The sequence below is a fragment of the Euprymna scolopes genome, chromosome 6, assembly GCF_053919585.1.
Source record: "Euprymna scolopes isolate OS-2025 chromosome 6, ASM5391958v1, whole genome shotgun sequence".
Lineage (NCBI taxonomy): Eukaryota > Metazoa > Mollusca > Cephalopoda > Sepiida > Sepiolidae > Euprymna > Euprymna scolopes.
The window spans coordinates 65,603,565-65,630,484 of NC_136487.1; the positions used below are offsets into that span (position 1 = coordinate 65,603,565).

Genomic DNA, 26,920 nt, shown 5'->3' on the forward strand with positions numbered 1-26,920 from the left:
ATATTCTATTTTACAAGGGGGTCACCACTTATCAAGGCTCAAAGGCCACTTGAGAATATGGGTTAATAAGTGTACAAAGGTCACCAGAACAACAGTGTAATAATCGATTGTGGTAGAAGTTAGGTAGAATTTGATTATTTAAGGAGAGTTAAACCAGGACTTATTTACGTTAGACTTGAAGACAACCATATTGTACTGGGTGGAACGATAAAGTTGTCGCCCTAGAAAAAGCAACACTACAGCTTTATTTTAAAACTTTTATTGAAAAAATCAAATAAGGTAGCTTGATTAGGTAGTAGAACTGACATCTATTCAATATAGCCGCCTTCAGCCTCAATCACCACCTCAATACAGGTCCAGAACTGAGAGCATGCCTTTTCCACAAGTGACAACAGGAGCTTGGCGAATACTTGGCAGATGGTGGCGATCAGGCTGGCTTTGGTATTGTGGGAGGTCATGTTGATGTTCTTGATGTATTACCTAGCGAAGTAGTCCAGCAACTGTAGGTCCTGGCAGGAGGAGGAGAGGGCAACGAGAGAAGGATACAAATTCGTAGCACTCCTTCTGAAGCCAAACCTGGATTTGTTTGGACTTGTGCACCGGCGCTGAGTCCTCCTGCCACACCCAGGATCTGCCAGCGGCCACCTAATTGCACCAGAGGATCGCCACACTCTTCAGCATATCCAGATACAGTTTGGTGTTGACTTTCAAGCCATCTTCAAAGATGTGAGGTGACATAATGTGGCCCTCACTTGAAACCACACCAAAGACCATAACTGTAATTTGAAACTTTGTTTTCATCACCCTGGGCACGTCCCTGTTATTTGTGGCAATTCAGTGATGCAATATGAGGGTGCTGACAATGATCCTGTTGTCATAACTTTGATCGGTCTACAGCGGTGCATCTCTGATCTCGCCTGTTGAACATTGTGTCACTTCCAGACATGATAGAAGGCTCCTATCACTCTTAGGATTTGTAAACCACTGGCCAACTAATAGATGGTCTGCAGCAAAAAAAGAAAACCGGTTTTCATCAAACGGAAATTGACTCATGTCGTCTTTTCTAGGACGACAGTTTTTTCGTTCCACCTTGTAGTCAGTTGGAAAGTAGGCTAACAGAACAGAGTTCCACAGTTGGGTGATTTTAGAATAGAAGCTTTGTTCATGGAATTTGCATTTTGATTTAAGCACAGATAGGAAGTAAGAAAAATTATTGATAGTAGTTGTAGTTGGATGAGTGTTTTTTGTGAAGGTTTGGCAGGGTGGGACTATAGATTGAAACTCAGACAAGCACTTACCATGAAAATAAGGATAGAGCAGGAACATGCTCACAATGTCTCTTCTGTGCTGGGAAGAGAAAAGGGCATCTCCTATTAGGTTTCAAAGCTGGTTTTGAACTCTGTCAAAGCAGGATAGAGTTCCTGTCCAGATGTGGCAACAGTACTCCATTTTAGGATGCATTTGGTTCTTATAAAGGGAGAGGATTGTATTGGGAGTGAGATACCTTCTGGAGCTGTAGAATGACACAACCTTTTTCCAGCAACTTTGTCAACCGATTTGATATAGGTCTTCCATTTCAGGTCAGGAGTAAAGGTCAGATCTAGAAGTTTATCAAAGCAGAGAGCTTGTTTGAGATGTGGGTCATTCATTTCAATTAGAGCCAAGTAGAGATCAGAATGTTTATGGTAAAAAGATAGATTCTTGGTTTTTGATGTATTAAAATTAACCAGCCACCTTTTTCCCCATTGCACCACGTGATCAAGGTCAGAGAGGAGAGACTTGGAGAGATCTTGGTCGTTGCTGGCCTTAGAAGTACTATTATAGATGGTAGTGTTTTCTGCATATATGTCAGCGAAGCAACTTAGAATGTGATTTGAGAGATCATTGATGAAGATAAAGAAGAAAATTGTGTCCAAGATGGATCCTTGAGGCATGCCAGCACAGATACGTTAAGTTTGTCTTCTACCCATCCATGATTACTTGTGAAAACCTGTTGGAGAGAAAGGATTTGATGGTTGGAATAACATTTCCAGATATCCCATAGCTGGAAATCTTGTGTAGTAGACCCTTTTGCCAAACCCTATCCTATGTCTTTGATATGTCAGGAAACCTCCATTGATAGATTAACTGATATGAAAGGCAACCCCTGTTGGTAGATTCACTGATCCTATGTGAAATTACAGTCAGTACATCAGCTGTTGATCTCACAGAACCAGGATGGAAACCATATTGTTTGTCACTGAGTAAGTTGTTTTTTGCTGAAGTGATTGACAATTTTTCTATTTAGCACGGATTCAAGCAACTTACCCATGACACACAGATGACTACTTGGTCTGTACTGAGATGCAGAACACTGATATCCTGTATTTTTAAATACTGAACAAATCAGTGCTGGGACAATTAATCAGAATCAGAAAAATCTGAACTTTTTTGGGATATTGGAATCGGAAAAATTTGTGCGTATTTTTGAATACCAAAATGGTTCTTTTAATTATCTTTTTTATTTGATTCTGTTTAAAATAAAATAAGAAATATTTATTGATTTTAAACTACTAGTAACGCTAAAATCTATAGCTCACCCCCCCCAAGTGTATTTTTACGTTTGAGAAAATATGTACACATTTAACACATATTTTTACAGTAATCAGGAAAAATAGAAACTTTAAATATTTAGAGATTTATGAAAAATCGGAATGAATAATTGTATCAGAATTGGGAATTTAATGCGGAATCGGTAATTGTATCGGAATCGGAGAAAAATATTGGAATCACTAGGGTAAACTAATAAAGTTTTCTAAAGTGTTGGTAAATCGATTGAACAGCTTTGTAAGAATTGGGTTAAATTATTATGTGCAAGTCTAATGGCAGTCTGCAGTTTCCACGATGCAAAAATCTAATCTACAGACCTCACTCCTTCTACTCTTAGACCCGTTCTGTTTAGTTTGTTCTTTGCTTATTGCCTTATTCCTTTCTACACCTACACATAGATACAAAACCGTACTCTCAGGAAGCTCCTACAGTATAACACATTTAAAAATGTCTTCTCTTTCCTTACTTTTGTCTATTTGTTTTCCTTTCTTTTTTTCATCTGTTTTGTCCTCTTTCTCTTCTTTCCTTTTCTGTATTTTTTATCTTCTTCCCACTCTTTCCTTTTTTTATGAAAGAATAGATGAAAGGACATTCATTTATTTTTTTTTTTGCAATTGTTTTTTTTTTTCCGCCACCTCCTCCTCTTTGTTTATTTCTCTCTTTCTTCCCCATTTGTTTCCTTTTCTCTCCCCCTGTTCTTTTCTCCTCCTCTCATTTACTTTTTTTTTTATTCCTTTTTCCATTTCTTTCACTTCCTCTTTCTCTTCACTACTCTTGTTCACATCTGACTCCCTTTTCTCTTTTGCTCTTTTCACTTTTTTTTTTATTTATTTTTTTTTGCTTCTTATGTTTATCATCACTTAACAGATGAAGGTAAAAATCGCAATTTCAAATAAATTAGCAAGACGAATCTTTCATACACTTACGTATTAGACAAAAATAGGTATCTACACCAAAAATTTTGGAAAAAATTATCAAGTAGAATTTTAAATAAAAATAAAAATCAGTTTTATCTATTTTGCTGATCTACCATTTATAAGACCGGAAACCCTATGAAGCAGGAGAAGATAAGTCAGTCTGCCATATTTAAAAAAATTTTTTTTTTGATCTTATGAAAATTACTCCAGACAAGGCATGAAGCCACTTGATGTAAGGTGCTAAAAATATACTACTTCATGGTCAAAAACTTGCCAACAAGTGTTACATGGAATAGATTCTGACCTAAAAAAACCCCAATTCTTCCATCTTTGTCAGAAACCTTGCTCATAGAATGTGAAAACTAAAAGAAAAACATAAGAGAAGCGAAAGATATGCTGTTGCCGAAAATCAACCCAAGTTTTACTCAAGTGATAATAAATGACTGTTTGGAAAAATGCAAAAATATGATCTTTATGATTAATTAAAATTCTACTTGATTAGTTTTTTTTCTTGAAATTTTTGGTGAGGATATTCATTTTTGCATGATATTTAATTACATATCAAAGAGTTTTTTTTTTTTTTTTACTTGGAATGACATTTTCATGTGCTCCATACTGTATAGATCCCATTTATCCCTTTTGTCTCCCTTTCTCTCCTTCTCTTCACATTTGTCTCCCTTTTTCTCATCCGCCTCACATTTGTCTCCCATTCTTTCCTTCTTTTCACATTTGTCCCCTTTTTCTTCTCCTCACATTTGTCCCCTTTTTCTTCTCCTCATTTGTCCCCCTTTCTCTCCTCCTCACATTTGTCACCCCTTTCTCTCCTCCTCACATTTGTCCCCCTTCTCTCCTCCTACTCCTTCTCATTTATGTCCCCCTTTTCTCTCCTCCTCATTTTGATCTCCCGTTTCTCTTCACCTAATGCTTATCCCTTTTTCTCTTTTCTCCTTCCCCTTATTCTTTCTCTTTTTTTCTCTCACCTCCTCGGATTTGTTCTCGTTTATCACCTCCTCCTTTTCCTTCCTTTCCATCTGTATTACTACTTCTTATTTGTTTCTCTCTCCTCCTTTTACAAATAACTCTGTAATTCAAATTGTACTTCCACAAATGTGTCCCGTATAATGCAACCCAACCCATTATTTAGTTCTAGTTTGACCAATGTCCCCCTTTTTTTTTTTTAAACTATTCTTTTGCTCTATGAGAGCTTTTGTCACTCAGCCGTTTGAAGTAGAATTTTTATCATTTATTTGAATATGATTTCTAAGTGAAAGGGGAGGTAACTCCTTTTTAATTTTTCTTGTGAAGTCGAGTGATTTTTATTTGTTATACTATAATGTGAGTGTATTTTGTAGGTTATATTCGGTTATGTGATGTGGATTTTATGTGCAATTCTATATTCTTATCAGAATTCAGACGGCAGAGAAGGTATCTGTTTGAATGTCTTTATTTAGCTAAAAATTATGCCATTTATCGAATGTCCTGGATTTTTGCTTTTTTTTTTTTTTTTTTTTTTTTTAAAATAATAGCATTTCCATTGTTTTGTCATGCTTATGCTTGAAATAATATAATTTCTGTTGATCTGTCATGCTTAAGTTTGAAATAATATAATTTGCTAAATACACAGATTCAATGGTTCTATTTTAATAATAAAGTAGAACTTCATCAACGGCCTTGGTCTCTTAATATCTTACCACATTTAGGATCATTGTAAATTGACTAGACCTCTCCATCGTCACTATTTGATGGAAACTCTTTGAGCCTGCTCTTGGCCTGCCAAATCAGCAGGACAGTCGTTGAAACTTCTTGGTATTTGCATATTGGTTTTGAAAAAGGACATTTCATTAATTAATTATTATTTGCCTTCCAATTAGTCGATCGAACAACAAAACAGCAATTTTAATGTTTTCAATGTCGTTTCATAAGGAAAGCTATCTTATTTATTTTATTTTTTGCAATAAATTCAAACAATTTTCTGTTCTTATTTTTCTTAAATCCTCGCTGAAACGAACCGCAACTGTGTTGCCCATTCTAGGACCACAGATTGCTTGAAATGAACCTCAACGTGTTGAACGAACGAAATGAACCTCAACATGTTGCCCATTCTAGGACCACAGATTGCTTGAAATGAACCTCGTGTTGAACGAACGAAACGAACCTCAATGTGTTGCCCATTCTAGGACCACAGATTGCTTGAAATGAGCCTCAACGTGTTGAACGAACGAAACGAACCTCAATGTGTTGCCCATTCTAGAACCACAGATTGCTTACCCGATATTTCGTTTTTATTTTTTATTGCTGCTCAACAAGCTTCCGTCTATTTTTTCATTATCATTGCTCTTCTACTATAGAAGCTGCATTTTCATTATTTTGCTTTAAGTGCTTAATGAAATGCAGCAACTTCTTAAAAGCTTATTACTTTTGTGTATGTGTGTGTGTGGGGGGGTTAATTACTCTTTTCTGTATCAATAAACAAAAAATGAAATTTGTCTGTTATTAAATGCTACCAACAAGATGCTTACCATCCTTTCTCAATGATATGGCGCCTCTATGAGGTTTGTTAACAATCCAATATGTTCAGTTTTTATTTTATTTTTTTATTTTAAATAATAAAATCAGAGAATTATCCAAGTTATATCCAACCAATGCCAGTTTTCTTTACAAGTTTATAATGGACTAATTGTATTTACCCAGAGTTGCCTGGATAGAGGGATATAGAGTGGAAGGCTTAGAAAAATAATAATTTAAAATACAGCCATGTTTACATTTCTTTTTTTATATATAGAATTTCTACAAATCTGTTCACTCTAGATGGACTGTCCGGTTTCCTCCTTCAGAAGAAGCCTCATGGGAATATCAAATCCATAAGCAGTCCCCAGTCACTTATATGGGATCTTCCCCCAGTCTTCACAGACTATGGATACGCACCTGCACATGGGATTTTTGTGGCAAGAGTTGCACAATCTCCAACTACACCTTTCCTGAGTCGGTGTTGTTATATATCAGTGGCAAGTGGAGGTTCAGGATGACTGGAAATGATGTCGAGATACGCAAACAGCATATACAGTGACTAGAATACTGAAATGGTCACTCATCTGCTGCTAGCCAGGTTCAACATTGCTTAACTTCGGTGATCCGATGAGATAGATAGGTCATGTGCACTGCATGGAAAATGGGCGAATCCTAAAAAACATTCTCTACGGTGAACTCATTACTAGCTAAAAGGAAAATTACTCGTCCTCGCCTCGGTTATGTCGACATGTGCAAACATGACATGAAAGCATGTGATATTGACCCTACCAGCTGGGAGCCTAAAGCTAAAATCCACAATATCTGGAGAAAAATGGTAACCAAAGGTCTGACCACTGGGGAAAGGTCCATCGCAGAACGGGTGGAGACCAAAAGACTATTTAGGAAGGTCAGTCAACAAAATTTAACAGACCACCAACTCGATGAACTAACCTTCATCTGCGATGTCTTCAACCGACACTATAGATTGAAAATAGGTTTATTCAAGTCACAGAAGACGGTGTTCAATCACCTCTACAGGTGCACCCCCATAGTCTTCTAGACTAATGGATGCCAACCATATATCCCTATCAGGAGAGATGACAACATTAGGTTGTTGTGAAATTTTCTGTACAAAACGTCATATCATATCACCCCTAAAATAAAGCATTTAATATTGAAAACCTTCATTAGATTTAATTTTAATTGGCTGAATTTTACAAAAATAATAAGACACATTTTGATTGGCTAAATTTTAAAACTAAATAAAACATTTTGATTGGCTAAATTTAAAAATTCTAAAAATAAGTAAATAAATACATATTTTGATTGGCTAAATTTTAAAAATAAATACACATTTAGAATTTAAAAATACAAATTTTGATTGGTTTACTTTTAAAATAAACACAGATTTTGATTAGTCTAATAGGTAATCTGTGGGTTCATTAAGACCTTTATTATTCTACATAGCTTATTGATATTTATATAAAAACATATAGCTAATATTCTTTTTTTTTTTCTTTGTTCATAATTTTCTTTCGTAGAGAACACTACATTCCTGTAACTCGTTATTCAGTGCTCCGTCATTTAGTAATGCAAGAAGGTGGTCTGCGAACAGATGAAAAAAAAGAATTTGAACGATTCTCCCAGGCATTGGACAGTGCTACTGTAAGGAAATATCATGGAGTTCTGCAAGAAGTAAAGGTACCCATTTTGTTTGTATATTTTCAAATAGAACTCAAAAAGAAATTTTATTATTTATTATAAATATCAAACAGTCTTATTTAATGTTTTCGAAAATAAATTGTACTAGCAGGCTGCCCAGCATTGCCTGGTCATAAAATATACTTAAATTTTTGTATTTATTATTTTATATTGGATCCGATATATAGTAATGATTTAAAAAGTTAAAAAAAGAGAAAGTGACTTGTGTGCCATCACCGAGAATCGAAACCAAAACGTTCAGCTTATGATTTACTCTTTCCTTTGATGTTAATGCCTAAGCTATAAAGACATGTTTGCTGCAAGGCTAAAAATTAAAATATGAACCAGTAGCTATTACGTTATGCATGCATATTCGTAATGCCGTTGCTTGACCTTTACCTGGCAAATTTAATTTTTTTAATTTTCACACTTTTGCGCCGATTTTCTCCGGCTAAAACTCAAATATAAAGTTTTGCATGGGTTCGAATACCTTATATATTAAGTTTCATGTCTGTAGACTAAAAAATGACAGGAGATTGGTAGACAAAATTTTTTTAAACAAATATGTATACACATCCATAAATCTATATATAGAAAGAGGTTTGTGTTTACTCTAACCTTTTTACGCAAATATTACGCAAGTATAAATCATGTAGATTATCTGCATGAATATAATTACACGTAATAGTTAACTAAAGATGATCCTCTCAAAACAAAATCAAAAAAACTAATAGGGAATTAATCAAAATGAATGTTTAAAAGAATATGCAAATTAGCTAGATCTTTTGTAGATGAATGCAATTCCATAACCCATATATAACAAGGTTGTATTTTCTTTTTCAATAGATAGAAAAAAGGGTTTTTAATATGAATATCAATACACAAAAAAAATTATAGGAGTATAGATTTAACAGAGGGAAAGACAATATCAGATCAAAGAATTATGTTTTTATTAATGAGTAGTCACTAAACCAAATAACATCTCTTACATTAAAAAAAATTCATTCCTCATTTCCTTTTTCTCCCTTACTTTCCCTCTCTGCCCTGCTCTAACCAACTCTGCGACCTCTTCCACATATCCCCATATTCCATCATGAGAAGTCTCGAGAAACAATACAAGAGTAAATCCAGAACTTCGACTTTCAACATAGATCCCCATTAACAGGTCTCCTTCTCCAACATCAGAGATCACCATGTGCATACATTAGAGATGGCTTTCCATACTGATGGTGCTTACAATTTTCCCTATTATCGCAGTTTTTTTGTTGTCGTCGTTTCAAGAGTGGCTATTTCATCTAGTATTTCTTGATCATCTCATCTCTTAAACTAATATGAATAAGACTTCAAATGCAGGAAAGACACAAAGAGATGTTTACAGAGTTTCTTCAAGGTTTTATTGGGGAGAATGGACTTAGGAGAGAGAGAGACTAAAGTTATGTCCTTTATCACCTTGTCTGACAGTGTTTACGTTACCCAGATGGACAGAAACATTTGCTGCGATTATCAACTTTCTACATCATTTTAACACGTCTCGTTCGCATACTCTGGAAAGAACTAACTGAAAAAACCCCGTAGTTTTCTCTTGCTCAAAAACGTGACTCATTCCTCATATTGTTTGCCTGGTCTGTCTACAACGTTTAATCTTTGCCCCTGCTTTGTCACTCGTCTTTGAGTATGCAAATCCGGGTCATCTTGACATGTACTAAATGTGACCCTTATCAAAATTCACACTAGCTAACTTAATCACCACCGATGTAGGGTCCCTAATATGTAACAAAATGACAAAGAATGCTAAATAATTGTTATTTATTGACCGCTTGTTACAGCAACGTAAGATAAATATTTAATAGATTTTAAAAGATTTAATAGATTTAGTGGATTTTAAAAAATGTATTAAATTTAAAAGATTTAATAAATTTAAAAGATTTAAGGGTGTGAAAGTTCAGAAAATCTGAAAAATATTTTGCTGAAAGAAGAGTTGTTTCATCTCTAAGAAAAAGTGTTTGTTTTGACTGGTGCCACGTGCACTTACTTGAGTTTAAATGGAATAGGCATGAAGATATATATGCATGTTAGCATGTCTATTTTGCTAGTGAGAGATAGAGTGCATGCATAAACTATATGTATATGATAAGCGGCGTGTGTGTGTGTGAGTGTGAGTCCCCCATTACCTTTGTCAAGGGCATTAGCTCCAAAGGGGCTCAGACCGTGACCATCGTCATAGATGGCCTGTCAGCTGAAAAATGACGTCATCGCCATAGGTCCTAGCAAGCAAGATAAGTGGAACACAGACTGTCGATAATGAGCAGAAATTTTTTACAGAAAGCGTTAGAAAACTTCAAAATTGGATTAAAAAAGACAAACATGATATTTTGTACTGAAACTCATCCAATATTAATAATAAAAAACGAATTGAAAGGGAGAAAAGTTGTTAAAAAGTTTAAAAAGAAAAGGAATACGATTTGATTTGTATGAAACTGAAGTTTATTCAATAGAAATAAATAAAAATGAACAATAAATATTTTTTAAATAAAAAAAACAATATTTTAAAAATCATAACTGAAAAACAAACGATAAATTAGCTTAACTGAAATACGAACAATAAATTAGTTTAACTGAAAAACGAACAATAAATTGGTTTAACTGAATAACAAACAATAAGTTAAAAATTAAATTCAAACAAATGTTAGTATAAACAAAGTTACTAAGGCAGAAATATTTCAAACATTGATATTAAAACTTTTCAAAAATCTGTTGTAGAATTTAATTAAAAGTTTGAATTTTTCTTTTTCTGATATTTTTTTTTTACTAATATTGTCATTCTCTTTGCGACAAAAATTGTTTATAAGGGAATTCGATGAACTCCATATCAGCATTTTTTCAATTTGCTGAATAGTGTGACCCTCACCACAAGAGTCAACATAAAATAATCGATTTTGATCAGCCAAAATATTTAAAGTTATGTACATGGCTAATTTTCTCTGATGAATCGAATGTAAAAAAGAATCACATTTTGTAAGTTTGTTTATAACTATATAATTATATAAGACAAAATTATTAGTTATATCATTTGGGTATAGCAGAGAACCTCTGTTAATAGCCTGAAAGTAGCTGTTTAATTCAGCTATTTCTTCAACAGCCTCTCTCCCGGATATTAAATTTTTGCAGCTATTGCATTTCAGTTTTTTGGAAACTGCATGACAGCAATAACCTGCTAAGTATAATATAACAGGAAGTACTTCCTTACATTGATTAACATCATCTTCTATTACATCTATGTTAAATTTATAAACATGTAACTCTTGCTCCCTTGTCATTTCATCTCAGTTTCTTTTAAAATTTTTCAATTCAATAGTTCGATTATTAATTGGTAAGCTCAATTTTAAAACTGACAACATTCTGAGTTTTTTTTCACATTCATACACCTGATGTATCAATATATTATACTGATCTCCACTAAGTTGTCGATACTGGCCAAACCTTGTCTTAAGGTTATCTGTCTGAAACTTTCCTGGTAATATATACACCATGTTCAGTACATTTATACAATATTTAGTCAATTCTAAAATTGCATAAGTAGTATGGTGCAAAGCAGTATATGTTTCCTTTGTTAACTTACCAGTTCTTCTAGGAATGCTATTCCAAGTTTCTAACCAGTCACAGAACACATTTAGGAAACTATAATTATCACTATTTAATGTAAGTGGATTAGCATATTTATTACGAAGTCGACAACCTTTATATGGTGTTTTCACATTCAGTATTGTCCACCAAATATAAAATATTTGAATGTATTCTGTGATTTCTGTATAATTTAGCAAGCATTCCTGTTTTCCTAAGGTTAGCAAACCTTGAATAATATATTTGTTGAAAATTTGCAAAACCAAATTAACATTTTGCCTTTCAAAAGTAGTCGGAGAAAGAGCTTTTGAAGTCATCTTATAGCAATATTTCACATGTGATTGAGATTCTAGGGCATAAAGTTTATGTAAACTAGAAAATGGAGCACTTTGGATGTTATCTAATTCATGATTTCCATTATAACAAAACTTTGGGAACATCATGCATTTACGTTCATCTTTTTGGCCAAGCTAATTGTTTCTAATGCATTTTAATATATGCACTGAGTCGAATAAGAAGAAAAGAGGGCTAGACGTTCTAACTGGATGGGGATATACAATTGAAAGCTTTGATGGGCTACAAAAGAAAGACATAGCTTTTTTATTTATTGCATTATTATCTGTTATAACAGATAATACCTTAAACCCTATATCTTCTACACCAATTATTACACGTTTAATTATGTCAAATAAGTTCTCAGCTAGAAGATATTTAGTTGGCATAACATGCACGACATCCTTATATTGTGAGAATACACTGCTAAGCATAAAAGCAAATGCACTTGTGGCAGGTTCATTGCTGTTTTTAGCTAAGCCAACAATATTACCACCTTTATAATCAAGATAAGGTTTGAGATGTATTTCATCAACAAGTAAAGATACTGTGATGTCATTCTGCATTAGTAACTTGAACTTACTTTTAATATACATGAGAAAATTGTTATTGTGTTGTTCAATGACAGGATTCATAGAAGTTGATAAGGTTAATCTTCGGATGGTTGAATAGCATGGTAAAATTACATTTTTAGTGTATCTTAACAGCCTGTACCCTCTAGGGGAGCAGTTATATAATAAGGAAGAAAATACCATCATTTCACTCGAATAATTAACCTTATTCATTGTCAGTATGTTAATTTGTTCATATATTAACTTAATGGCATTAAAATATTTAAATGATTCATCTTGCACTAATAGCAAAAATGATAAGATTAATTTTAATAAAGAACTTTATTAGAAGTTTTCATTTCCTGTTCTTCGATGTCCATTTTTTTCATGTTTTCCATCAAAATCTGTAGAGTATTTTCCTCTGTTACATGTTTAGGAATTCTATACTCCCCTATAGCACTCATTTCCACATCACTACAGAATACTCTAACGGCCAAGTTCGGTTCAATCACCATAGACATTTTTATTTTGGGGCATGGGCATCTCTTTATATGGCATATAATGATGGTATTGTCTTGCCTAATAGAAGTCCAATAATTTTTATCTATAAACGTTAATTTTTTTCTAAATCATCAATATTATGGAAAGTTTTACGTTTCCGTAACTCTAACTCGTCAGCAACACTTTCACATAATGCATGCTTAAGAGCAGAATTTTCTAAACGCATTTTCTTTGCGTTAGGAGACTCTCTAAAAGTGGTTGATGACGATAAATAGGAGGGACAGTTTGGTAATATTCGAGGAATAGCACCATCCTTAAGATAGGGATTTTTTTGATTTAACACTGTCTTTCCAGTCCTTTCATCAAATGCTGATGCCTCTCGCTGTATGTCTTCAGGTCGAAAATGAAGTTCACATACCTAAAGAAATAATTTAAAAGAAAATCGTACCATGTTTGACTTAATACAAAAAAAAAAGAAGAAAATGATAAAATAAAAAAATAAGGTAAATGTGCAGAATTAGTCAACTCTCGAAAAATCCTTTTAAATTACCACTTTTATAAGTTTTTGGGAGTGCTGAAAACGAAAATAATGTTTAAAATTACGGCAAACTAGTAGTTTCCAAGATATAAAGAGATGTTAGTTAAAAAAAAAAAGTGGGGGGGGGGATAATTTAACCTAAAACGACCACCCACTTTATGGCCAATTTTTTTTTTTTTTTTTTACATGGGCAATGAGCAATTTTTTTAAAATTACATTTTCGCCTCAAACAAGGCGAAGTGCCTCTTTGATGTAGGAATGAACACAACTAAATGTAAAATGAGCACCTACAGTTGACCCCCTATCCCTGACAAAAATTTTGTTTACACTTTTTGAAAGGGGATGCTCATTCTACGTTAAACTGTGTTCATTGTACGTTGACTCCCAACCCCCAATATAAAGGTGGCCATACTCATTTTTCTTCACTTTTATTTGTTAAAAAGAAAGCACCCGAAAAAAAATGATGGCCATAAAGTGGGTGCTCATTTTACATTAAATTTTTATAGAAAAGTGATCTCCCATTTTTTTAAAACTAACATTTCTTCATATTTTGGAAACTACTCATTTGCCGTCATTTTAAACGTTATTTTCGTTTACAGCACCACTAGCAGTATTAGAATTTTGGGAGAATTTTTGACAACCCCAACACAAAACTGTGAATAACATATACAAAACTCGTAATTTCTCCGTTTAAAGTAGGTTGTTTATTTTCTTTATGGAATATACTTCCAAAATAAACTATTAAAATTGTTTAAGAAATAATAGAAATATTACTTTTTTATTGCCGGCATTTTGTAAACACTTTTTTTTAAATAAAAAATAATATTTCTATTATTTTTTTAAACAATTTTAATAGCTTATTTTGGAAGTATATTCTCCAAACTTCTGACACCTACAGGGCCACGACATTTACCACAAATAATTATTAATAAGCTTTTGGGATAACAAAAACGGTCATAAACTTAAAAAAAAAGTTTAATCTATTTCACGCTGATATAAATATTGCACAGTGAAATAGTTGAACTAAAAAGATAAATGATTTTTCTTATTTAGAATTATTTAAACAAAGAATTCCGTTTTTACGATATCGCTTTTATTAAATTGTTAGGTGAAAGTACATAATATTTTCACCATACTCCCCATTTTAAATAAGTTTCTAAATAATAATTCATTATTTCAGCATATAACTTAAATTACATGTAAAATTCATTTTTTATACACATACTTTCATTTTTATTTTAAAATGCATTCCAAAAAATAAATAAATAAAAATAAAAAAAAAGGTGCGTTTTTTTTTTTTTTTTTTTTTTTTTTTTAAATATCTCAAACATTTTAATACTTACTCTGCTATATTTAGATGGAGTAAAATCCTTTCTTTTTATTGCATTAATCCACTGGTAAATTATTTCCTTTTTTTTGGGAAATAAAAACACAGTAACTTTTGGTCCATTTCCATAGTTACCTCGGCATTTTGGAACTATGCATCTCGACGGCATGTTTAAATTTATTTAACCCTCCAAAACTTTAAACCAACTTCCGGTTTAGTCATGAGACACGTGCCCAAATTTCAACAGACCGATGTTCATGACGTCACCAGACTAAATTATAGTCGTCGCTAGGTCATCATATTACGGTAGCCATGCTCAGACTGGATTGTGACATGGGAAAAATACAAAAAGCGACAGAAAAAGCTGCATGTTTGAGTTTTTATACTACATGCGAGATTTTAGAAATGAATATTTCTTGTACTATGGTTGGTTGAAATAATCAGGAGTCAGTATGTAAAATATTGTTAAAAAATAAAACATACATTTACCAATTTTGGCATATTAAATGATTGCGATACATGGATACATAAATGACAATAATAGTAAAGAAATTAATTAGTTTTGGCTTCTTGTCCAGATTTCTTCTTATATTAAAAATAAAAACAAATAAAAAAATCTGTATGATGTGCGTCCTTGTGATGAACCATATTCCAAAAATCACATGAATTGATTGATTATTTTTTTTTTAACTAAGCAAATCAAATTTTATCAGGAAGCTAGAACAGAATGTCTTTCTCCTCCATCTTGAACAAACTCAGTTCAAACTTCCGAGATATTTTTGTTTGTTTTCAGCCTTGTAATGGCTACAATTTACCATTAATCACTTAAAATCTATATAAATAAAACAGTAGATGTATGCATACATATGTAAATATTTAACTGATAAACTCATAAATCATTGGTCACATAACACTGAAATTAACAGAAAATAGTAATCATACACCAAGGATGGTTTATAATGAGTAAAATCTTTGTTTGGATGGATGAATAACGCGTACAGAAATATGTTGGCAAGTTGAATACAAAATGTTCATTTCAACTTGCCAACACATTTCTATTACTTTTGTGCATGTGCAAATTCATTCATAGCTTGAAGTGGTATAATTCTAAATCGTTTTTTTTATTTTTTATATATATTGATAGCTCAAATGATAGGGAGCATGGCAGGAGTGCTAAATGTTTTGATTTTGATTTTAATGGGATTCTGGACAAGCACCCAGTTTTGTTTCTTTTCTCGTATGAGTTGTTTCCCTTTGATTTAGTTTGTCTTCAGGATATTTCAGGAATTTATTTCAAATGAAAACAAAATTTGTATTCTTACGACTACATGTGTGTTCCAGTTATCGATATTGACTGGAAAATAGAGATGAAATGTCATTTAAAATTATATGAAGCATCTCATGTGAAAATAAGGTGGAATATTAAGCAATATTAATTAAGAAATTTCGAAACCTGCAAGAGCAACCCAATTAGAAATGTTATACATGTTTTTGTTTTTTTTAAAAATCTTTTTTTAGCGTTTATTTGATCCCATCAACCCTGACAAAGACACAATTCAAACTCGAGTGTGGACACGCCAAGAACGGCTTGACAAAGAATACCTTGTTCTTCAACGGCTGGAGGACATTTTGGAAAAAGCCAATTTCACAGAACTGCCTGCAGCTATGGTCACCAAAGCTCTGAAAGAACATTCCATTGGAGAAGGTATAAAGGTAAACTTGATAAGTGCAACAGCTTTTGTATATTTTTAATGAAGAGGAAGATTAAATATGGACAGTACAGGGAGATGTGTGCAGAACAGGAGACTTTGTTGGTATGGTCACATTGAAAGAATGGATGTGACTTCTAGGATTAGTAGATGTAGAACAATTGAGATAGCAAGGATATTTGGTGGGAGAAGGCCAATGAAGACACGATAGGAAGTGATAAGGACGGACTTAGGAGAAAAAGGTATGAATAAAGAGATAAGTTGGTTTGGAAGTTAATTTTTAAAAGTTGTCCAACACATGTTAGCATGTAAAATGGATGTTTAACCGAATATGATGACAGCGTTATGCTTTTGAATTTTTGAGATGAGGATTGATAATTTGTATTATTTGGACTACTGTTCTCTGTTCTTTTGACTACTGTGCGAGCAACACTCAAAATATAATTACGAATTACTTAGAATTTCTACCCAGTCCTGACTGACAGAACAAGAGCAAGCTACCTCCGTGGATTAAATGAAGGGTTCGGTTTGAAATTCCATACAGTTCCCGAGTTCTACAGAAAGATTCCAGAGTTCGATAAAATACAAATGTAGTTTAAAAAGTAAAGCTTTTTTTTTTGTAACTGAAAAAGTTGAAGACCTATGAAGATGGGAGTAGTACCATTAAAACGAGCGACCCTTTTGTGCTCCAGAATTTATTTTTCTACATAGTCACTATCATTCTTAACACACTTTTGCTAGGAATTTAATGATGCATCTCTGCTTCTGACACACGTCCATGACAGCGGTTGTCTCAGCCTATCGATATCTACAACAGAGAGATGAAACTTTTGGGTTGTGAATGCCTAAGTTTAGTCATCATAACAATGCAAATACCAATCCCCTTTGGCCCTGTCAGTGGGGCATTAGAATACACTGACTGCCCCCCTGCAGAGGGTAAAAGTCCCTCAATGGGGCCACCTGTTGGCCGTGGGTGGCGACCCGTGACACCTTGGAACGGAATCCTGGTGATTGAAGGTCCTGGAGGACAAGTTCATGAGCCTCCTCTTCCTAACACATCTCTTTGGCCCTTACCTCGGTTAGACGGGCGGTCGGAAGGGCCCGATCCGATCAATCGGCTGGTCAGGTCAAGCACTACGTCTACTATCAATGGTTCAGACTAAACTGAGAAATTTAAAATTAGCAAAAGAAAACCTCTTAAACAAAACCATAGAAACTGATAAACCTCACCCCTAAAGTAGACGTTCGAAAGCGCTGGCCAAGGGTCAATCAGCAAGTGTAGAATCCAATCCTGACATGGCTGCAATCACAAAATTTTGTTCACTCTAGATTTGGGTAGTGAAAAATTGAGTAACGACAGATGCTCGGTATTTCTTACTTGACTGAGTATACTGCCTGTGTAGCCCTGACTCTGTCAAGGCGAATGGGTTTCCCCCTTGACAAGTCCCAATATTGGGCTCCGGGGTGGGTGGGGAACACAGGCAAAGAAACTTTTATCCATATTTATGTCAAAACAAAAAAAAAAACCCAAACGCGCCTTATCGGACTCAGATAATGAGGAAAATACGGATTTTCCTAAATACTATGTATTAGAATCTTTGGACGAAACGCCAATGTCAAAATTATCCCCTTTTCTCATTGAAAAGGTGTTAACAAGGAAAATAAATCCTAAAATGGTAAAAAAAACTAAAGATGGTAACCTATTAATAGAAATTGAGACAAAAAGCCAAAGCCTAAATTTAGAAAATATGAAAACTTTCCATAATATTAACATTAAAGTTACCCCACACAATAAACTAAATCAATCCAAAGGAGTTATCCGTAGCCGGGAACTATCACTGGCTTCACCAGAAGAAATCCAAAACGAACTGAGCAAACAAGGAGTCATTGACTCTAAAAGAATCTATATAAAGAAAAACTCAGAAAAAATACCTACCCATACTTACATTATTACATTTAACACTCCAAAAATTCCACCTAAAATTAAAATTGGTTACACCATGGAACCAGTTGAAATATACATCCCAGATCCTCTGAGATGTTTCAACTGTCAAAAATTCGGTCACCATAGAGATGCCTGCAGAGGTCATCCCACGTGCGCTAAATGTGGCTCTAAAGAAATAAGTCACAACGAACGAGAATGTCACGAGTCCAAATGTATAAACTGCCAAGGGGAGCACCCTGCCTACTCAAAAAGCTGTGAACGATGGAAAATTGAAAAAGAAATCTTAGCCACAAAGCATAAACGAAACATTTCTTACTTAGAAGCGAAGACAATAGTGGAAGGAGTCATTAGAAATAAAACATATGCGAAAATAACAGAAAAAACAAATCCCACCAACCAGTCTGATAAATATAATGAACTTATTGAAAAACTGGTACATCTAGAACCAAACGAATTGCTTAACTTCCAAAAAAAACTAAAAATACAACACTTTCAAAAACTAGAAAAATTAAAACTAGAAACTAGGAAAGAACCCAATAAAGTATTTATCTCCTCCCAAACCCAAACCTCCCCTCTTAAAAGCCAATATCCCCAAGAACTAACTTTCTTAAAACCAAATAATAAACCAGCAAAACAAAAAATAGAAATCCTCACCAAAAATTTAATAGAAACTGATGAAATGGAGACTGAATATCAAACAGAAACCCCAAAACAAGAAATTTCCTATCGAACACCACCAAAACAAAAGAAAAACCTAAACAAAACAGTTATAAGGTCCCGTTCAAACTCCAGAACTAAAACCCCAATCCCTAAAAATCAAACTGAACCTGAAGATGAAATGGAAACAGAATACCCAAACCAACAAACAGAAACCTTAAATCAAGAAATCTCCCATCGATCAACGTCAAAACAAAAGAAAAACCAAAACAAAACGGACATAAGGTCCCATGCTAATTCTAGTTCCAGATCCCCAAACAAAAAACCCGAAACAAAAGACCAAACAGAAGACAAGCCAAAAACAGAAGAAAAAAACAAAGCTAATTGAAAACCCTCCACAACTTACACTAAATCCATACCTTATATCAACACCAATACTAAAACCCATAATCAACTAAAAAAAAAGAAAGAAAAAAAAACACAGCACAGAGGATCATTACCTTACCACCAATGACCTATAAACCAGTATTCCTTCAATGGAACATTAGAGGTGAAAAGGCAAATTTCGACAAATTGAACCTTCTCATTGCCTCTTTTCACTCAGCAGTCATATGCCTACAAGAAACCTATAAGAAAATTCAGAACACACTACATATCAAACGATATACAACCTATGATTATATACACGAACAAGGAAATAGAGCCTCCGGAGGAGTGTCCATTCTAATTAATAATAATATAATTTAAAGCGAAATCAAACTGAATACAACACTACAAGCCGTTGCAGTAACCATCAGTCTAAGAAAACCGCTAACAATTTGCTCCCTATACCTGCCACCTAATGAAAACATAAATAAAGCAGACTTGAACTTATTGATCCAACAACTCCCTTAACCTTTTATCCTCATGGGTGACTTTAATAGCCACAATGAACTATGGGGAAACAAACAAACAAGCAGAAGAGGTAAAATTATCGAATATTTTCTAGATGAAAACCAACTATGTTTGTTTAACAACGGAACCAACACCTATCTTCACCCTAGCTCTGGAACACTCTCGGCTATTGATCTCACCATATCAGAACCCAGTATTTTCCCAGAATATAAATGGAATGTACATCATGAGACCTGTGGGAGTGATCACTTCCCGATCATCCTAGAAGGTCAAAAACTAGAGAATGACACTAAAACACCCCGATGGAACTTGCATAAGGCCAACTGGGAAGATTTCAAAAAAAGGTGCCGCACAGACCTAGTGCAAGAAGCTAATTTAACAAAAGATGATGACATTACCCACTTCACCAATACTCTAAATATTATAGCTGAGAAAACTATTCCTAAAAGCTCCCCATCAACAAGATATAACAAGCCTTGGTATAACAAAGATTGCAAAGAAGCGCTCAGAGCCAGACGAACAGCACTCAGAAAATTTAATAGCCAACCAACTAAAGAAAATTTAGAAAATTACAAAATAAACCGAGCCAAAGCTCGCAGAACCATTAAGCAAGCTAAGCAATCAACATGGCAAACTTCTGTTAGCCAACTAAATTCAAACACCAAACCTAAGGAAATATGGAACATGATAAACAAAATTACTGGGAAATACACTAAACAAGCTAATAAACATCTCATCCATCACAATGTCAAAATCACTAACAAAGAAAAAATAGCTGAAATCTTAGCAGAAAACTTTGCCAAAAACTCCTCACCGACTAATAGGAACAAAGAATTCCAAGTCATCAAAAACCAAGCAGAACAACAACAAATCCGCTTCCATTCAGACAACACTGAATACTACAATCAAATCCTTACTATGTACGAATTAGAAGAATCTCTCAAAAACATCCATAATTCAACAGCCGGACCAGATGAAATCCCCTATGTCTTTCTAAAAGAATTGCCAATGAAATCAAAAGAATACCTCCTCAAAATTTTCAATGATATCTGGATCAATGAAAAATTCCCCGACACTTGGAGACATGCCATTATAATTCCCATACCTAAACCTTCAAAAGACCCCTCAGATCCAATAAACTACCATCCCATTGCACTTACTAGTTGCATCTGCAAAACCCTCGAGCGAATGATCAATAGAAGACTATCCTGGTATCTAGAAAGAAATCACCTAATCTCTGAACACCAAGCAGGCTTCCAAAAGGGCAGAAGCCCTATTGACCATATCATAAATTTGGAAACCTATATTAGAGAAGCTTTCATCCTCAAAGAACATGTGGTAACAATTTTCTTTGACATAGAAAAAGCTTTTGATACCACTTGGAAGTATGGAATATTAAAAGACCTGAATGAACTAGGTCTAAGAGGCAGAATGCCAACATTTATCAAAAACTATCTGAGTGACAGAACCTTCCAAGTAAGACTCGGAAACATCTTATCAAAGTCTCAAAAACAAGAATTGGGAGTTCCCCAAGGTGGAATTCTTTCAGTTACACTCTTTAATGTGAAAATAAGCAATATAGTTAATAACATAAACTTCGGAACAAACTATGCCATCTATGTTGATGATCTCATGATTAGTTTTAAGGCCAAACATATGAACACTATTGAACGACACCTACAATTATGCATCAACAAAATTACTAGCTGGGCTACCAAAAATGGCTTCAGCTTTTCTCAAACAAAAACAAAATGTGTTCACTTCTGCCAACATAGAAAAATGCATCCTGACCCCGAGCTAAAAATTAACAATAATAGACTAACAGTTACGGATCAATACAAGTATCTTGGAATCACCTTTGACAAAAAACTCACCTTCATACCCCACATTAAATGCTTAAGGAAAAAATGCAACCAAAGAATGCAACTTGTGAGAACCATAGCTCATACAAACTGGGGAGCTGATTGCAAAACAATTCTAAAACTCTATCAAACACTGATAAGATCAAAGTTGGACTATGGCTGCTTTATCTACGGTGCAACAAGAAAATCCTACATTAAAGAACTGAACACAATTCACCACCAAGGACTCCGACTAGCACTTGGAGCATTTCCCACTACACCAGTCGAGAGTCTTTATGCAGAAGCGAATGAACCTACACTTGAAATGAGACGGACAAAATTAGCCCTACAATACTATACAAAACTTGCATCTAACACTTCGAGCCCTATATACCAGAGTGTCTTTCACCCCAAACACCAAATCCTATTCCAAAAAAAGAAAAAAGCAATCAAGCCTTATGGTCTCCGTATGAAAGAAATAAAAGACGAAGCCAAAATTAACATCTCGCAAATCCACAAAGCTTCTACACTCAAACATCCACCCTAGCTTTCCAAAACTGCTGTAAACCCACCCGAACATCTAAAACACTTTCCTATACTATTAGATCTCTCTAAACACCCCAAATCGAACACAATCAAACCCATCTATATGGAAAAAATACATGACATTCTTCATGACTATCCGGACTATGAACACATTTATACTGACGGAGCTAAAACCAAAGAAAAAGTCGGAAGCTCTGCTATTTATCGGCAAAGAAAAATCCAAAAACGCCTACCTGATAGGTCTTCCATCTTTAGTGCTGAAGCCTCAGCAATAAACCTGGCCCTTAATATTATAAGTGCTGATCAAGCAAACAAGTTTATAATATTTTCGGACTCTTTATCAGTTCTAACTTCATTAAAAGAAAAGAACATTTGCAATCCGCTAATAACTAATCTATTAAACAAACTCGATTTTTTTCATACTCAAAAACAAATCATCCTATGCTGGATCCCAAGCCATATTGGCATCCTAGGGAATACAAAAGCTGACCTAGCTGCTAAAGAGTCACTAAACTTGGAAATCTCCAACATAAAAATCCCCTACACTGACTTTAAACCAACCATAAACCTGTATATCAAAACAAAATGGCAACAACAATGGAACACTTATACAAAAAACAAGCTACAAGAAATCAAACCTACACTTGGAGAATGGAATCCCAAATCTAAACTAAACCGAAGAGAAGAAGTGATCATTACAAGATTAAGAACAGGGCATACAAATATCACCCACTCATTCCTATTAAAAGGAGAAAATCCACCTGAATGCTTACCTTGCCAAGAAAACTACACCGTTAAACATTTTTTAATCAACTGCACTGACCTAGCTCCCCTACGCCAAAAACACTACAGCATTAACAACATTAAAGATCTCTTTGAAAAAATAAATGAAAAAACAATTCTAAATTACTTGAAAGAGGTAAACCTCTCCTCCAAAGTATAAATCTACCAAAAAAAACAAAAAAAAAAACAAAAAACTTTTCAACCCAAATCTCTTACAGACCTTCCTCCAATCTTACCTTGACATACTGGAAAATAAAGAACACCTACCTTACTAAGACATCCAAAGAAAAAAAAAAATGAACTTATTTGGCCTTAAATGACCATGCAGCTGTTGATAGGCCAATAAACTGAACAAACAACAAAAAAAACCAATCCCGTTTAATCCAGTCAGATGGAATAACAAAAAATAGGAGGTATTACTTTTGGAATGCTCCTCATACATCTGAAGAAGGTCAGAAGAAGAATGTAACATTGACTGAAATGTTCTGAAAATAAGACTCAAAATGAGAACAGTAGTCCAAAGAATCCAAATAATACGAATGATGATAGTAGTTGTAACCCCAGTTTCCACGATGCCACTTGTTGCTTGTACATTATTATTGGTTCTTATCGGCAATTCATAGGAAGCATGTTCTCACCCACGATTATCTTAATTCAATGACGGCATCACTTTGGTGAAAGAAAAAGCGTATTTCATTCATCTTTTATGCAAATGATTTTTCCGTATGAATAATTCAGTACATTAAATTATATTAAATCATTTAGGTAAATTTTTATCACTTCTATGCCTTTCTTCGTCTTCCTCTATAAACTGAACCTGCTACCTCAACTGTTCTACATCTACTAATTCAAGAATTTTTATCCATTCTTTTAATGTGATGAGGCCATTAAAGTCTACTCTTCTTCATATATTTCTCTACACTGTCCAGATTTGATCTTTCTCTGATGTCATCAAAAGGAAAATTGTGGGATGGGGTAAGGGCTATTAAAAACGAAACATTTCCTTAAATTTTAAAATGAAATTCAATGAGATTTTACTCAAAATTTATTGATAAAATAAAGTGCTTTATGTTATCCAGTTTTGCATTTTCAATGCGTCGGTGAAAGATGCTAATGTAATGCTACCAATTGTCAGCATAGGATGACGGATCTACATAATGGCTAACAAAAGACACAGTAGGCTTTCTCTTTTGTTTGCAATACAGGTGGTTGATTATTGATAACGCAGGTAAATGATAATTAATAATGGCAGAAATGTCGTGCCTCTCATGTGTGTTGTGAGTTAGGGTTAAAAAAAAAAGATAATTTTGATGACGGACAATATGATTATTACTCTGGAGTGTATAAAATGAAAAGGGCCCCCATCCCAAAAAAAGTGACAGTGTTAAAACGTCCTTTTGTTGATACAACACATGAAAGTCCTTTTTTTCCTTTCTTTCCTCATGTATTCAATATTATCTTCCACCGTTCGTTTTCGTTGTAAGCTGTCCAACAAAAAAACAAAACCCAACCGTCATGCTTTAGAATTTGTCCCTTTCAACAGTTACCAATTGTGTACATATGCAAATTAATGGCACACGTTCACCAATGAGCGATCTACAAAATTATGCTTGTCTTTTCTTCTTCTGTCATTTTACAGGCTAAGCAAACACAAGGTCAGGGTGGAGAAAAGATAATGAAATGAAGGACAAGAGGCAGGGGCTCTCGACTGTCCTCTAAAAACTGAGAAAAGATTAGTAAGGGGAGGTAATAATGGTGATGTTCATAAGAAACAGATTTGAAAATTGGATTAAAAAAAAATTTATGGGTTCCATTGCTATTTTTTTCAGGATGAGTTGGGAGGAAATTTTGTCTTTAGGAAAATAATACAAGTTATCAATCTGCATCTTAATAATTCCAAAAATTGAGACAACTATTCTGTTATAATTACAATTGTTGCATCTGATAATAACCTTTCTTACTTTTTGTTTCCAGATCAGTGTCAACCGAGACAAATATGAAATTCTTCGTTACTGGGCTTTAGGCCGAGAAGTTCCACCTTTGCCTCCGAATTGGTACTCCAAATACTTGTTCTGGAAAATATCTCCTTCGCAGCCTGTCCAGCACTACAAGCGCCTTGTGGTAGCTATCCGACAAAAAAAGGATTCCAAACTTGTGTTAAAAGCCTTCAAAGATGTTCCAGTAGATGGCCTCGAAATGGTCCTCCCTGATGGTAAAGTCAGAATGAATTTACTGGACAAAGGACTGTTATCAATTTCATTTAGTATTGCTGTGGTCAGTATTGTGGCCAAAGTCTTCATGGTGCTGGTCGAATATAATTTTGACTGGTCACTACTAATTACTCTACTAACTGGACTGATAAGCATCAGAGTTTGGACTGTGTACAAGAACAAAAGAAATAAATATTTGGTAAAACTCTCGCGGATGCTGTACTATAAGAATCTGGCAAATAATCGAAGCCTTTTGACACTGCTTGTCGATCGTGCCGAAGACGAGAGCTACAAAGAAGCCCTCCTTGTGTACTTTTTCTTACTCACGACCAGAGATCCCATGAATGCGTGGAAGCCAAGTGCAACTCTCAGATCTTCTGAACTTGGTAAGTTCTCTGTAATTTATTCATCCTTAACTCTATAATAAAGAGCAATGTGTTTTTATTTGCGGATGTAAATCTGTCTTATAAAGTTAGGGAGTACAAAGCTGCCAAATGAAAGAGGGCAAGGAGAACACAAATCTTTTTTTTTATTTCCTTTCTTAGATGCATCTGAAATGCTACCAAAGGCAAGATAAGTTACTCTTCTGTGATTAGCCGGGGTATTTTCCCAAAATCATGAGTTCCTATCTTTTGCAATTCTATGCGTTCCCTGATTATTTCAGCATGCTTTCTTTTGGCTGTCACCATTTCTCTCTTACAATGATTTCTAGCATCTATAAATTTATACAACTGATGATAGAGCAACCACTCTAAGCTCTACCAAAGAGTTAGGGCTCTTGTACTGTCAGTCAGAAACAGAAGCCAGACAAACTGTCAATCAGGTACCCTCAACCTCTCAGACAAGACCGGCCCAAACCAGCCGAGTGAGCACAAGTGGCATGCAAGCAAACCCAATTTGGTCAGTTTGTGAGAGAAAGAAAGAAATTGGGAATAGGGGAACGGTGTTCAATGTCCTAGTCAGGAAACAAGGCCAAGCACAAGGTGGCTCTGATGAGTCCCTGGTATTATAACTCTGTGCCTGGTTAATAGACAAAGAAGGAGTGTGAAAGCCGGGGATAGGCAGTGTCTATCTACTCCTTAAGCAATTCAGGTTTGCAAACCGGGGAATTTGCTCGAGTAACCACTACCTCTAGGAAGGTTGTCAACCATGACTGAGGAGGCCTCCCTCCCCCAAATTAACCTATTGTTAAAATTTCACAAAAATTGGAGACTTCCATCCCATTTCTATTCTCTTTAAATAAAATTAAATTTAATTAAATATACCTCTCATTATCATCCTTCACAAAATTCATAATGATCAATTAATTAGTTTAGGAGTGAATTCTATGCATGTATATGTATATAATTATAAAACTCTGTGGACTATCCAACCGCTCTTGCTTGCATCTTGTCTACCAAAAACATTGTTGTCATGGAGACCAGCTTGTATTAAATAAAATTCACACTCCTTTCCACAGTTCAACCATATTAAGTACAAATGAACTTCAGTCTTTGCTTAATTTGTAGGCATAGTTTCAATCATGAAACCATGTTTTGTTATCAGTTTCGATTCTAGCTGATGGCACTCTAAAAAATATTTTTTTTTACTTTTGAAATCATGACTATATATTGGATACAATATAATATGAAATAATTGACTTTATAATAATAAATATGAAATCTGCATAAATTAAAATATCATATTTGAGCATATTTTCTGACCGGGCAATGTCAGGTGCCTCTTATATATATATATATATATGAACAA

The 26,920-nt window shown here is 34.3% G+C and overlaps 1 protein-coding gene across 2 annotated transcripts in view; it reads left to right on the forward strand.

The window, feature by feature from the left end:
* LOC145277674 (transmembrane protein 143-like) overlaps positions 1-26,920 on the forward strand; it is a 60,873-nt gene that overhangs the window by 25,037 nt on the left and 8,916 nt on the right. For both annotated transcript variants that reach the window (XM_080129338.1, XM_080129339.1), the window contains 3 exons: positions 7,556-7,715; positions 16,105-16,299; positions 24,936-25,557. In XM_080129338.1, coding sequence (XP_079985464.1) covers positions 7,556-7,715; positions 16,105-16,299; positions 24,936-25,557 — 977 coding nt within the window. The remainder of the gene's footprint in view (positions 1-7,555; positions 7,716-16,104; positions 16,300-24,935; positions 25,558-26,920) is intronic.